At 42.4% G+C, this 15,776-nt stretch overlaps 1 protein-coding gene across 2 annotated transcripts in view; it reads left to right on the forward strand.

Moving 5' to 3' along the window:
- The first annotated feature begins 3,505 nt into the window (after positions 1–3,505).
- Positions 3,506–15,776, forward strand: part of misp (mitotic spindle positioning) — a 14,357-nt gene continuing 2,086 nt past the window's right edge. The window contains exons 1-3 of one of the 2 annotated variants that reach the window (XM_054602887.1): positions 3,506–3,576; positions 10,194–12,291; positions 15,639–15,776. The exon at positions 15,639–15,776 is cut by the window's right edge and continues 72 nt beyond it. In XM_054602887.1, the coding sequence (XP_054458862.1) occupies positions 10,314–12,291; positions 15,639–15,776 (2,116 nt within the window). In that variant the 5' untranslated portion in view covers positions 3,506–3,576; positions 10,194–10,313. Of the gene's footprint in view, positions 3,577–10,170; positions 12,292–15,638 lie in introns of both variants that reach the window. The other variant, XR_008531367.1, reaches the window with a different exon arrangement.

Consider the following 15,776-nt stretch of genomic DNA (forward strand, 5'->3'; position numbering starts at 1 on the left):
ATCTTCACTAGACACTGTTCTACTGCTAACCTCTCTGTCACTCCCCTCCAGCTCTCGGACCACTACTTCATGTCCTACTCCCTCTCCCTCTCCTCTCCCCCCTTACTTCCTCCACCTACCCACATGGTTTCTACCCGTAGTCACCTCCGCTCCCTCTCCCCCGCTGATCTTTCCTCTTCCGTTACCTCTGCCCTCCCTGACCCTGAATCCTTCTCTCTCCTATCCCCCGATACTGCTACTGATCTTCTCCTCTCAACCCTTTCCTCCTCTTTGGACAACCTCTGTCCCCTCACCTCCAGGCCTGCACGGCCAACTCCTCCTGCCCCGTGGCTGTCGGACTCAGTGCGTACTGATAGACGGAGCCTAAGAGCGGCTGAGCGCAAATGGAGAACAGGCAAACTCCCGGAGGACCTTCTTAACTTCCAATCTCTCCTTTCCACTTTTTCCTCCTCTCTAGCTACTGCTAAAGCGGCTTTTTTCCGCTCTAAAATCCTAACCTCTGCTTCCAATCCTAAAAAACTCTTTGAAACTTTCTCTTCACTCCTCCAACCCCCACCCCCTCCTCCTACTTCCTCCCTTCTCCCTGATGATTTCAAACGATATCAGATCCTCCTTCTCTCAGCCCCCCTCTCCCTGTCCACCCTCTCCCTCTCTACCCTCTCCAGCTCTTCCCCCTCAGCTCCCCCTTCCCTCTCCACACCCCATCTTACCCTATTTTGCTCCCCTCTCCCCTAACGAGGTCCTCGACCTTGTTACATCTAACGGCCCCACCACGTGCTCCCTTGACCCGATCCCCTCCCCTCTTCTTCAGTCTATTGCCACTGAACTCCTTCCTTTCCTCACCCACCTCATCAACACATCTCTCATCTTGGGATGCTTTCCCTCAGCTTTCAAGACTGCCAGAGTCACCCCCCTTCTGAAAAAACCATCACTTGACCCCTCTGATGTCAAGAACTTCAGACCGGTTTCTCTTTCTACCCTTTCTATCCAAAACACTTGAACACGCTGTCTCTAAACAACTGTCTTCCTACCTCCACCAGAACAACCTCTTGGACCCCCACCAGTCCGGGTTCAAGGTGGGTCACTCGTCAGAGACGGCCCTCCTTGCGGTGACAGAGTCGCTTCACGCCGCAAGAGCGAACTCTCTCTCCTCTGTCCTGATTCTCCTGGACCTGTCAGCGGCGTTTGACACAGTGAACCACCAGATCCTCCTCTCCACCCTCGAGGGGATGGGCGTCTCAGGCTCTGCACTCTCCCTGTTTGCATCCTACCTGACAGGCCGATCCTACCAGGTGACATGGAGGGGGGCCGTGTCGGAACCACGCATGCTGACCACGGGGGTTCCACAAGGTTCAGTTCTGGGCCCCCTTCTCTTCTCGCTCTACACAACATCTCTGGGTTCTGTTATTCGCTCGCATGACTTCTCTTACCATTGTTATGCCGATGACACCCAGCTGGTCTTGTCATTTCCTCCCGGTGACACCCAAGTGGAGGCACGCATTGCTGCGTGCTTGGCTGACGTCTCGAAGTGGATGGCGACACACCACCTGAAGCTCAACCTGGACAAAACCGAGCTACTGTTCCTCCCGGGGAAGGGTTGCCCCCACCGAGACCTGTCCATCACCATTGATGATGCCGTGGTGACGCCAACTCGGACTGTGAGGAATCTGGGTGTGACCCTGGATGACCAACTGTCGTTCTCAGCAAACATTGCATCGGTCACACGCTCCTGCAGATTCCTCCTCTACAACATCAGGAGGATTCGCCCCTTCCTCACTGACGAGACGGCGCAGGTGCTCATCCAGGTTCTTGTCATCTCCCGCCTGGACTACTGCAACTCACTACTTGCCGGAGCCCCGGCGTCGGCCATCAGACCTCTGGAGCTCGTCCAGAAAGCTGCAGCTCGTCTGGTGTTCAATCGCCCCAAGTTCTCCCACACAACTTCCCTTCTCCGTTCTCTACACTGGCTCCCTGTAGGAGCATCCAGTTTAAGACTCTGGTGCTAGCCTACAGGGCAGTGAAAGGAACAGCTCCTTCCTATCTCCAGGCCATGGTCAAGCCCTACACCCCCCGCCCGACCACTTCGCTCTGCTGCCTCGGGGCGATTGGGCCCATCTTCAGAGGTCCCTGCGGCCGATCCACCCAGTCACAGCTTCTTTCTGTCCTGACCCCACAGTGGAGGAATGAACTCCCCACTGACGTCTTCCAGCAGAGTCACTTTCGGCGCAGGCTGAAAACTCACCTCTTCATGAAGTACTACCCTGAGCCTTCCTCGTAGCACTTATTGCATTCGTATTAGTTTGTTGCACTTATTGTATTCGTATTAGTTTGTAGCACTTATTGTTTTCGTAGTAATCTGCCTCTGCACTATACTTTTGCTCTGGTTTATGCTTTTAGATGCTTGTTTAAGAAAGGAGATGCACTTATGACTTCTGGTGACTAGTAGTTCTCTTGAATACCTATGTTGAATACACTTCCTGTAAGTCGCTTTGGATAAAAGCGTCTGCTAAATGACTGTAATGTAATGTAATGTAATGTAATGTCCATTTACCATTTAAATCAGAATGTTTTGACAAAAAGTACAGAAAAGTTGTGACTTCAGTAAAATATTGAATTCTGAAAATATTTCTTTCTTGTCATCATTTTAAAACTTTTAAGTGAAACAGTTTGTTTTCTAAACATGGTTCTTCATATTTCTGAGTATCATTCTTTACAAGTTATGTTTCTAACTTCCTGTTTACATTGTTGATGCTTTCTGATTGGATAACAAACGTTATTATGGACTTTATTTACTTTCTGACAAACTGATCCATAAATCAGCTGTTTGAACCTGAGAGCTGAGTCACTGTCTGTCTCTCTTAGGGTTTAGAGGGATCGGTTCCTGCTGGCTGAGGGTCTGACATCATCATCATCATCATCATCATCATCATCATCATCATCATCATACAGACCAGAACCAGTAGGAACCAGTCAGATCCATTTCAGACCAGGATGTTCAGGTACACTCCTCCCTGGCAGGTTCTCTGTTACAGTCTGGACCATGACACCAAGGTGAGACCTCACAAACAAACAAACAAACAAACAAACAAATACAAACAAAAAAAACAACACTAACACAAACAAACACTAACACAAACAAACAAAACAAACAAACAAATAAACAAACAAACACAATCACAATCACAAGCAAACAAATACAAACTAACAAACTAACACACAAACAAACAAACAAATAAATAAATAAACATACAAACAAACTAACAAACACAAACAAACAAATACAAACAAACAAACAAACAAACACTAACACAAACAAACACTAACACAAACAAACAAAAAATTCTACATTCTGAGGAGAGAAAGATGTTTGGATTAAGGGAATTGTTGCATAAAAAATATTTTTAATAGATAAATAAAAGTAAAGAAGTACAAACATGTGAGTGTGTGTCAGGGTGGGCGTGGCCTGGTGTGTTGTGGGCGGGGACTCTGATTGGACGATAGGAGCTGAACTTTGTCACTTTAGTCAGTTATTATCTACTCTGAGAGTTTCTGCTGCTGACAGGAAACTGATCTCAGGTGAGAAAGCTGCTTCAAATACTAAAATTACTTGTTTAAAACAATAACTGTAATATGTGTACGGTATTTATATATGTGAAAACCAAAACATGAATGTACCTGTTATGAAAGAAATGTTTGACCAGAACTTCACAACACTGAACTGTCGTTCTATCAGTTTACTTTGTTTCTATTCTTGAATAAATATGACTTATGATGACTATTTTATGTTAAAACAGTCCATTTATAGACAGAACAAAAACTACTCTAAAATATAAACAAAGGATTTGAACCTGAACCGTTTTAAAAGGGTTTCTTGTGTCAATATATATATATATATATATATATATATATATATATATATACGCCTGAGGGGGGCGCTACAGGAAACTTCATGCACTCATTAACATGTTAAAGGGTTTGTTCAGACCCACACAGTGACCTCTGACCTCCTGTCTGTCTGTTACTCTTCATGTTGAAGCTGAACTCACCAGTTTGTCTGTCTGTCTGCTGGTTTTATCAGCTGAGAGCAGCAGACAGACGGCAGGCGGGGCAGTTTATCTCTGACACACACAGACACTGAACTAATGCTAATGCTAAGCTAGCATCCTAAACTCCCTGTCTGAGTGGAGTCATTTGAAACATCTGATAGTATCTTGTAGAATATATATATATATATATATATATATATATATATATATATAATATATAATATATATAATTGTCTTGCAAATGTATAATCATCTTGTGTATATTTTACTTTCTTGTGTATATATAATTATCTCGTTTGTATAATTATCTCGTGTTTCTATAATGATCTCGTCTCTATATAACTATCTCATATATATATAATGATCTCGTCTCTATATAACTATCTCATATATATATAATGATCTTGTGTTTATATAATTATCTCATATATATATAATGATCTCTTGTTTCTATAATGATCTCGTCTCTATATAACTATCTCATATATATTCATTATCTGGCGTTATATGTCAGACTCAGTTTATTCGCTAACCCAGTGGTTGCCGTGGTTATGTGTCCTCTCCTTCCTTAATGGGCTGTAAAAGTTGTTATCACTGATTGTTCAGCTCTGATAAACTTTATTGACATTCTTCAGATTTATTTCCTCCAAAACAGAAAACAAAACTGATGATCACAGTTGAACACAAAACATTCAACCAACTACTGTACTATTCATTTTGAGGTACTTCTATTTTACTTGAGTAATTTCATTTTATGCCACTTTATACATCTTATTCACTAAATCTCAGAGGAAAACATTTTATATAATAATAATAATAATAATAATAATAATAATAATAATAATAATAATAATACTTATTCTGCATTACATCTATCTGACAGCTGCAGTTACTTTTCAGATTAGGATTTTAGAAACAATAGACATGAATAGAAATGATAGAATATGATGATGATAAAGTATCAAAAATGTGTTGACAACTTACAACATGAAGTAATAATATACAAAAAATGTATGTATTATTAGTAACATAATTTTTTTCAATTCAGTTTATTTTGTATAGCCCAGAATCACAAATTACAAATTTGCCTAAGAGGGCTTTACAATCTGTACACATGAGACATCCTCTGTCCTTCCCTCACATCGGCACAGGAAAAACTCCCCTAAAATAACCCTTTAACAGGGAGAAAAAAGGAAGAAACCTCTGGGAGAACGACAGAGGAGGGATCCTTCTCCAGGATGGACAGAATGCAATAGATGTCATGTGTACAGAATGAACAGCATAACAGAGATACAACACATTCAATGTATATGACATAAATTATTCATATAATAAGAGTAGTAAGCAGAGTAACGAAGGAAAAAACAATTAAGACTACTTATAATAACAGCAGCAATTATTATAGTAGAATTATAATTATGAAATAGGGAATAGTAATAGTAATGTGATTAATAATAATAATCGAAGTAGCAGTGGGTGTCAGTCGGCTCACAGCAGGAGGCACGACTACGGTCCAGGTACCACAACGATTCATGGAAACCTGCAAAGCGAGAAAGCAAAAAGGGCTTTAGGGTGGAAGTAAAGCTAAAATGCTTAATGGTACAGGTAATAGTAATAGTAATGTGACTAGTAATAATAATGGTGGTAGCAGTCGGTGTCAGCAGGGCCGTAGCAGGATGCACATCCACGGTCCAGGTACATCCACGATTTATAGAAACCTGCGAAGCGAGAAAGCACAAAGACTCCAGGGTAGAAGCAAGTCAATAAGCATAATAGTACAGGCAATAATAATAGTAATGTGACTAATAATGATAGTGGTAGTAGCAGTTTTGCTAAAATCTTTTAAAAAATTTTTTTTGCATTAATGTACACTCAGCAACCAATCTTGACAGAAAAAAACAGAAATGTAGAAATTTTTGCAAATTTATTAAAAAAGAAAAACTGAAATATCACATGGTCATAAGTATTCAGACCCTTTGCTCAGTATTGAGTAGAAGCACCCTTTTGAGCTAGTACAGCCATGAGTCTTCTTGGGAATGATGCAACAAGTTTCTCACACCTGGATTTGGGGATCCTCTGCCATTCTTGCTTGCAGATCCTCTCCAGTTCTGTCAGGTTGGATGGTGAACGTTGGTGGACAGCCATTTTCAGGTCTCTCCAGAGATGCTCAATTGGGTTTAGGTCAGGGCTCTGGCTGGGCCAGTCAAGAATGGTCACAGACTTGTTCCGAAGCCACTCCTTTGTTATTTTAGCTGTGTGCTTCGGGTCATTGTCTTGTTGGAAGGTGAACCTTCGGCCCAGTCTGAGGTCCTGAGCACTCTGGAGGAGGTTTTCTTCCAGGATATCTCTGTACTTGGCCGCATTCATCTTTCCTTCAATTGCAACCAGTCGTCCTGTCCCTGCAGCTGAAAAACACCCCCATAGCATGATGCTGCCACCACCATGTTTCACTGTTGGGATTGTATTGGGCAGGTGATGAGCAGTGCCTGGTTTTCTCCACACATACCGCTTAGAATTAACGCCAAAAAGTTCAATCTTGGTCTCATCAGACCAGAGAATCTTATTTCTCATAGTTTGGGAGTCCTCCATGTGTTTTTTGGCAAACTCTATGCAGGCTTTCATATGTCTTGCACTGAGGAGAGGCTTCCGTCGGGCCACTCTGCCATAAAGCCCCGACTGGTGGAGGGCTGCAGTGATAGTTGACTTTGTGGAACTTTCTCCCATCTCCCTACTGCATCTCTGGAGCTCAGCCACAGTGATCTTTGGGTTCTTCTTTACCTCTCACCAAGGCTCTTCTCCCACGATTGCTCAGTTTGGCTGGACGGCCAGGTCTAGGAAGAGTTCTGGTCATCCCATACTTCTTCCATTTAAGGATTATGGAGGCCACTGTGCTCTTAGGAACCTTGAGTGCTGCAGAAATTCTTTTGTAACCTTGGCCAGATCTGTTCTGACATGCACTGTGAGCTGTAAGGTCTTATATAGACAGGTGTGTGCCTTTCCAAATCAAGTCCAATCAGTTTAATTAAACACAGCTGGACTCCAATGAAGGAGTAGAACCATCTCAAGGAGGATCAGAAGAAATGGACAGCATGTGAGTTAAATATGAGTGTCACAGCAAAGGGTCTGAATACTTATGACCATGTGATATTTCAGTTTTTCTTTTTTAATAAATTTGCAAAAAGTTCTACATTTCTGTTTTTTTCTGTCAAGATGGGTTGCTGAGTGTACATTAATGCGGAAAAAAATGAACTTTTTCGATTTTAGCAAATGGCTGCAATGAAACAAAGAGTGAAAAATTTAAAGGGGTCTGAATACTTTCCGTACCCACTGTACAAACTGAGATCGGTCTGATAAATACAACTTAAACCAGCTGAGTGCGGTTCCTTTAATGCATTACAATACATTACAGTCATTTAGCAGACGCTTTTATCCAAAGCGACTTACAGTCAGTAGTATGTTACATATCATTCACCCATTCACACACTGATGACAGGCTACCATCAAGGTGCCACCATCAGACTCTAACTAACATTCATCATCCAGTCCACACCGATGGCCTTCAGGAGCAACTTGGGGTTAAGTGTCTTGCCCAAGGACACATCGACTGCCGAAGCCGGGTATTGAACCACCGATCCTCTGAATGGAGAACTACCTTGCTCTCCACTACGCCACAGCCGCCCGTAATGCCTATTAGATGCTCCAATCTCTGTAATAAGATTTTAAGGTCAATGGTATCAAATGCAGCAATAAGGTCTAACAATACAAGTACAGAGACAAGTCCTTTGTCTGAAGCTATTAGAAGGTCATTTGACATTTTCACCAGTGCCGTCTCTGTGCTATGATTCACTCTAAATCCTGACTGAAAATCCTCAAATAAACTATTGTAATGCAGAAAGTCAGACAGCTGATTTGCTACTGCTTTCTCAAGGATCTTAGAGAGGAACGGAAGGTTAGATATAGGTCTATAGTTAGATATAGTTCTAAGGTTAGATATAGGTCTATAGTTAGATATAGGTCTAAGGTTAGATATAGTCTATAGTTAGATATAGGTCTATAGTTAGATATAGTTAGATATAGGTCTATAGTTAGATATAGGTCTATAGTTAGATATAGGTCTATAGTTAGATATAGTCTATAGTTATAGATATAGTCTATAGTTAGATATAGGTCTAAGGTTAGATATAGTCTATAGTCTATAGTTAGATATAGGTCTATAGTTAGATATAGGTTAGATATAGTTAGATATAGGTCTATAGTTAGATATAGGTCTATAGTTAGATATAGTCTATAGTTAGATAGATATAGTCTATAGTTAGATATAGGTCAAAGGTTAGATATAGGTCTAAGGTTAGATATAGTCTATAGTTAGATATAGGTCTATAGTTAGATATAGGTCTATAGTTAGATATAGGTCTATAGTTAGATTAGATATAGATCTATAGTTAGATATAGGTCTATAGTTAGATATAGTCTATAGTAGTTAGATATAGGTCTAAGATATAGGTCTAGTCTAGTTATATAGGTCTATAGTTAGATATAGGTCTATAGGTTAGATATAGTTAGATCTATAGTTAGATATAGGTCTATAGTTAGATATAGGTCTATAGTTAGATATAGGTCTATAGTTAGATATAGATATTAGGTCTAGATATAGTCTATAGTTAGATATAGTCTATAGTTAGATATAGTCTATAGTTAGATATAGGTCTATAGTTAGATATAGTCTATAGTTAGATATAGGTCTATAGTTAGATATAGTCTATAGTTAGATATAGGTCTATAGTTAGCCAACACCTCTGGATCAAGAGTAGGTTTCTTAGTCAGAATCGGGTCTAAGAGACAGGTGGAAGGTTTAGACTTAGAAATAGTTAAAGTCAATTGTTGAAGGTCGATGGGAGAAAAGCCATCTAAATATATTTCAGGTTCTACAGCTGTGGATCGATGGGTACTGGTTGAGGGCAGTAGATTATTCATTTAGTCTCTAATAGTTAGAATCTTATCATTAAAGAAGTTCATGAAGTCACTACTACTGAGGTTTATAGGAATACACGGCTCAACAGAGCTGTGACTCTCTGTCAGCCTGGCTACAGTGCTGAAGAGAACCCTGGGCTTGTTCTTATTTAAATCTATTAATGATCAATAATAGGCTGCTCTAGCATTACGGAGGGCCTTCTTATATATTTTAAGACTGTCTCGCCAGACTAACTGCGCTTCATCCACATTGGTGGAACGCCATATCCTTTCAAGTTTTCTCGATATTTGCTTTAATTTGTGGGTTTGAGGGTTATACCATGGAGCAAACCTTCTTTCTTTTATTAGCTTCTTTTTTAGAGGAGCTATAGAGTCTAGTGTCAGAACACTCTGAACAGAGTTTTTGTGTGCAAAAATGTTACTTATATAACTATAAATACATTGAGCTGATAATACTTATGTATTTTTTACTGTAGTAACATTTTGAATGCAGGTTTTTTACTTATAGTGGAGTATTTTTTCACTGTGGTACTTTTACCTCAGTAAAGTATCTGAATACCACCTCTGAATTCCATTAAATGGAAGTAAAGGCGGTTTTAATTATTGATACCATTGATAACAACTATTGATATGAGACACTGCTGGAAATGAAAGAAACATATTTATATTTATTTAAATGTCCTCACAGTCCATTTTCATTTAAAACAAACAGACAGAAGAATTCTTCCTATACTTTGAATTGATCTCTCATTTCTAATAAATAATAAGTTATTATGCTCAAACTCAGAGATCATTTAATTTGACCAATTTTAAAGAGTCGACATTTTAAAGACAATGCTGCTATTCAAACTTTATTATGTCTCGATCTGACAGAATCTAAATACCACAATGCTTTGCAGGTGTATTCTGTCTGTTGTTTCCATAGTAACTGACCTTCCATAGTAACTGTCCCTTCTGTTGTTTCCTTAGTAACTGACCCATCCTGTCTGTTGTTTCCATAGTAACTGACCCGTCCTCTCTGTTGTTTCCATAGTAACTGACCCATCCTGTCTGTTGTTTCCATAGTAACTGACCTTCCATAATAACCGTCCCTTCTGTTGTTTCCATAGTAACTGACCTTCCATAGTAACTGTCCCTTCTGTTGTTTCCATAGTAACGGACCTTCTGTTGTTTCAGAGACTCTCGTCAGTCGACCGTGTTCTGACTCCTCAGAGTTTCCAAATATTGAGCGCCTTTCAGCTTCCTCCTCCATCTGAGCCTTCACCCTCCATCGGCCCCACAGTTCCGCCTGCAACCATGGACAGCATCCCGAGGAACTGGGTACTGAAGCCTCTGTCCCCCCTGCTGCAACCCTCAGACCTGCGCACCATCGCCGGCCCGGCACGCAGTGAGTCCCCAGACCTGAACGATCCAGTCTTCAGCTCCGACAGCATCTCCGTTGCTCGTAGTCATTCCACAGTGGTCGTCTCCTCCCAGCAGGGTGAAGGGTGCAGACAGGTTGTAGTTCAGGCGGGGCAGGTCGCTGTGTTGCAGGATGGAGAGAGCACCAGCGACGAGTGGCATCCCAGCAGCCCCAGCGACCCCAGCAGCCCCAGCAGCAGCTCAGGCTCTCACTGCGGTTTCTACTCCTTTGTTGAGGATCCGGCGAGTCCCGAGGCCGAGCTGAACGAAGCCTGGATGGTCTCAGCCCAGCGACAGACTCAGCTGGCGACCCTGAAGGAGGAGAAAGGATTCAAACTACAGACCTACACCAGCAGCAGGAAGCCAGAGAGTCTATTTGCAGAGAACGATGGAGACGCACAGTACGAAGTGGATCTGAAGAACGACAACAATGACGTACGGGAGACAGAGGAGAAGCAGCTTCGGAAGGAGATAATTCGCAGCCAAGCGCCGAAGAAGAACCCAACATTCAAAGATCAGCTGAGTGCGCTGGAGGATCTGGATCTGAGCAGATCTACGAACAAACTCAAGGAAGGTTTCAGCATGAGTTACAGTACTGTCAGCTCCAGAACAGAACCCCCCTGCCCTGCTGAGCCCGGGACCGTTGACAAGGAGCAGATCAACTTCAGCGCTGCCCGACAACAGTTCCTGAAGATGGAGCAGGACCGGCTGACTGCACTGCCAAGCCCTCTGAGGTCCTCAAGGACACATCTGAATGTGTCTCTGCAGCAAGATCCTGATGTGTCCTCGTCAAAGCAGTTGGAGACATACGACAACTTGGAGGTTAGCGAAGATACAACAACTTCTATACCAACGGAAGAAGACGAGATCTATCCAGAGAGGAAGCTGACGGTGTGCCGGACCGAAGAGAGTCCCAGCTGGCAGAGTGTTGTGTTCGATGACCTGGACTCCGGCCTGGATGGGCGGTCTGTGGAGGTGGGCGGCGGCTACATCAGTGATGAAGGCGTGTTCTATGACGACACTGAGCAAGAGAACAGGAGCTGCAAGTCCAATAGCGACTATGAGACCCCGATTGAAAGGGAGATCCGGTTAGTTCAGGAACGTGAGGAGAACCTACGACGCTCTCGAGGGCTGAAGCTCAGCGACAGCAGAGCAGAGATGGTCGAGATCAAAACCAAACGTTTACAGTTGCCACTAACCCCCATCAAAGCTAAAGAAAAGAACCGAGTAAGCTTCGTCATCCAGCGTGAGATCCAGAAGGAGAGCCAGAGTAAGGAGGAGCCTCAGCAGCAGGGAGGGATCCTTGGACGAAACAGTCCAGATCCTCCACAGGGGCTGGAGTTTGACCAACAAGAAAAGGACAAGAGGACGGAAGAAAGACCTCAATCTGAGTCTGGAGATGCCGAAGTCTTCCTGTCGCCATGCTGTCCTCATCGACACCCCGAAGAAACTGAGTTGTACATCAGCCAAATGAGTTCAGCTCCTTCTTCCTTCTCTACGAGGGGCTCAGAGGTCCAGGATACAAGAGGAACTTCTTCATCCTCCAACCTCTCCTCCTCTCACTCCTCCCCAACACCAACACCTCACCGTGATACTACGTCGACCACACCTTGGTCCTGGAGGGAGAAGCTGGAGTCCAACGGCTTGCAGTCCAGAGGAAGAGGAGCTCCAGATTTCATAGAGAAGGAGATCGAGGAGGCCCTTAGACGGGAGCAGGAGCTGAGGGAGCTGAGGGAATCCACGGAGCTGAGGGAGTCCAGGGAGCTGAGGGAGTCCAGGGAGGAAACTGATGGGTCGTTCTTCTCTCCAGCTCCTCTGTTGGAACAGGCAACCAAAGTGGCCGTCAGTCAGTTCTACCCATCTGTGAACACAGGTATGTAGTCCTTATGAAGGCTGGATTATCAGATAGAAAACTGGGATGCTGCTCGAGGGGCCCCAGACCTCCAGGGGCCCCAGACCTCCAGGTTCACTGTCTGTCAGTTGCTTTTGAGTAATTTGATAACAAAAAGACAAACAAAAGTCCCAAAAATGTCTTTGTCAGAATTTAGGTTGACGCATAATATTAAGCTCCTTGTAATAGATAATAAGGCCCTCAAAAATCCTCATATATATATATATATGCTTATTAACATTTGTATGTGTCTATAAAACTTTATAAGTGTTGCTAATAACATTATAAACATATTTATAGAGGTAAACTAACTTATCTTAAACCTTTACTAACCCTTTTTTGTTGCTCTATTAGGATCAATATGCATTAATAAGCAGTTATATTCATGTCATGCTTTTTGTAGATGCCCGATCTTGAGTGAGAATAATGCCTTACTAAGGTTGATAAATCTTTCAATATACACAAAGTAACAGACTTTTTTTAGATTACTTTTGGGCTTTTTGGACTTTATCAGATCAGTGGCGGCTGGTGCTAAAAAAATCTGGGGGGCGGGGATTACAACACAACAATAAACTACTTGAACATAAATTTTGCTCTCCTCTCCTTCAGGCCAGCAAATTTTTCAATGACTTTCTGATTGAAATCTGTCATTTCACAAACAAGTCTCTTTTCCATGGAGAGCATGGCCAGTGCATTCAGCCTCTCCTGGGTCATGGTGTTTCTGAGGAAGGTTTTCACTCTTTTCAAGGTTGAGAAGCACCTCTCTGCTTCAGCTGTGGTCATGGGTGTGGTGATGAGGATCTTTAAGAGAGTGACAGTTTCAGGTCTCTGACCCCAGTTGTTGTCCACAGAGCTTCAGTGCCACTGCCAACACTTTGAAAAAGCAAGCATGGAAAGCAATAGAGAGCATTGCTAACTCCACATCCAGCTAGCCAACTGTGTTTGGTGTAACACAAACGGGAGAAGCCTCTAGTGTAACTCCTTCCCCTGTCACTTGCCTGCTGCTGGATTTGTATATCAGGCTGCTCCGGTCCAAGCTCCTTTATTCTTTTTTTTTCCTCCACCGAACGCCTCGAGAAAGGATTACTGCGTAACGAAACAACCGAATTTTCGTTTGCTGTCGCCATGTCTCCTCCTGTCTTCTCGTTGTTGTTTTTTTCTGTCTGCTCCGTGTGCGCGTGGGCGTGTCTGTCGCTCTTTGAGTGACAGGCACGGCTCCGTTGCCAGGGGAGTGACTTTGACTGACAGGTATCATGAATCAATCAGACTGGATGAAAAATGAGCCCAAGCACGCTGATTGGCCAGGGGCGCAGAGAGCTGCGCCCGGAGGAGAATCTTGAAGTGACCAATTAGAGACCAGCATGAAGTCACATGGAAGCCAAAAGTTTAAGAGGCCACATACACACTCATTTGGCCGGCGCCCCTCGCTATTGAAATGCATGAAACAACCCAGAATAAACCCAATATTGAATGGAAAGGCATAAAAATTTAAAAGTAAAACCCATTGTATGAGTGAACACTGAACAGACGTGGTAATTACTTTTTATTATGTAATTTATGTTTACTGTGTCTATACTTTTTTCCTGAAATTTTGATGGGGCGGCGCCCTAGCGCCCCTATTGACCGGCCGCCACTGTATCAGATACAGTCAAAGAAAAACTTCTTAAGATTTCACTCTGGTCTGTTAGAAAACCCTCCTCACTCATTCGAATAAAGCAGATGGAAATTAAAAAGCTGTAAGATAAAAGCTGGTATTCTGAACGTCCTTTTAAAAAAAGTAAGAAAATTTATTTATTTATTGAAATATTTATATATTTATGTTTATTTATTGCCTTGTTTTTAATTTTTAGAATGATTTCATAGCAATATTCATTTATTTCATTTATTTCATCTGCATATTTATTTAAGTATTTATTTATTTAATATTGAATGAAATGGCATTCCTTAAGAAATCAACTTTTCCCCTGGAGAAGATCCTGTGTGTCTGACTGCAGTTTCTCTGACGTCCACCAGATGCCGCTGTGAGCAAATTCTGACTGGGGAGGATGTGAAAACAGGATTTTCACAATAAAAGTTCCTTTTGGAAGCTATTAAGGCTAGTTGTGTCTAGATACATGAACTTTGACATCAATAAAAACTTTCTCTGCTAGTTGATTTTGAATAAATGATCTGAAACAAACGGAAACCTGAAAGGAAATCAGCGATGACATCAGCAGGATTTGAGCATACAGAGTATGTTTAGAGAATAAACTAAAACCTGAATGGAGTAAAACCTGAATGGAGTCTGGTATGGGTTCTTCTGTTTGTCACATTGCTGGAGAGAATGAGTAACTTAATGAGGGAACAACCAAAGTCCAGCAGCTTCAGGTGGTTTAGCTGCAGTTTGTGTAAATCAGTAACTAGTCCAGTGGTTCTAAACCATAGTCACGAATCAGAGCAAGACATCAGCCAAAGTCTGAAACAACATCTCTTCACTGTGTAGAGTTTAAACCAAGAAGCAGAAAGTACAAGACCAGTATTGTCTATATAGGACCAGTAACGTCTATACAGGACCAGTAACATCTATACATGACCAGTAACGTCTATACAGGACCAGTAACATCTATACATGACCAGTAACATCTATACAGTAACATCTATACAGGACCAGTAACATCTATACAGGACCAGTAACATCTATACATGACCAGTAACATCTATACAGTAACATCTATACATGACCAGTAACATCTATACATGACTAGTAACATCTATACATGACCAGTAACATCTATACAGGACCAGTAACATCTAGAGAGGACCAGTAACGTCCATACAGGACCATTTCAGTCCAAACAGGACCAGTAACGTCTATACAGGACTAGTAACGTCTATACAGGACCAGTAACGTCCATACAGGACCAGTAACGTCTATACAGGACTAGTAACGTCTATACAGGACCAGTAGCATCTATAGAGGACCAGTAACATCTATACATGACCAGTAGCATCTATAGAGGACCAGTAACATCTATACATGACCAGTAACATCTATACAGGACCACTTCAGTCCAAACAGGACCAGTAACGTCTATAGAGGACCAGTAACGTCTATAGAGGACCAGTAACGTCTATAGAGGACCAGTAACGTCCATACAGGACTAGTTCAGTCCCGTCCCTGCAGAGCTGGAGTCAGAGGAGTAAACATCATGTCAAACTTTAACAAACAGATAAATGTGAATGTTGAAGTTGAAGCTTCTGTCCAGGTGACATCACAGCGTTCCACATCCAGCATCACTGATGATGTCACTGATAATGTCACTGATGATGCTCTTCCTGTTGTGTTACAGATCAACCCGTCAGTGTGTCTCTGTCTCCTCGTCCGTTCGTCCGTCTACCCTCCATCTCCTTCATCACGGCTCAGCCCTGGTCCTCCCCACCTCCTCCCTCCTCCTCCTCCTCTTATCCTAGCTCCTCCTGCCCCCTCT

Source organism: Anoplopoma fimbria, chromosome 8 (genome assembly GCF_027596085.1).
Source record: "Anoplopoma fimbria isolate UVic2021 breed Golden Eagle Sablefish chromosome 8, Afim_UVic_2022, whole genome shotgun sequence".
NCBI classification, from domain to species: domain Eukaryota; kingdom Metazoa; phylum Chordata; class Actinopteri; order Perciformes; family Anoplopomatidae; genus Anoplopoma; species Anoplopoma fimbria.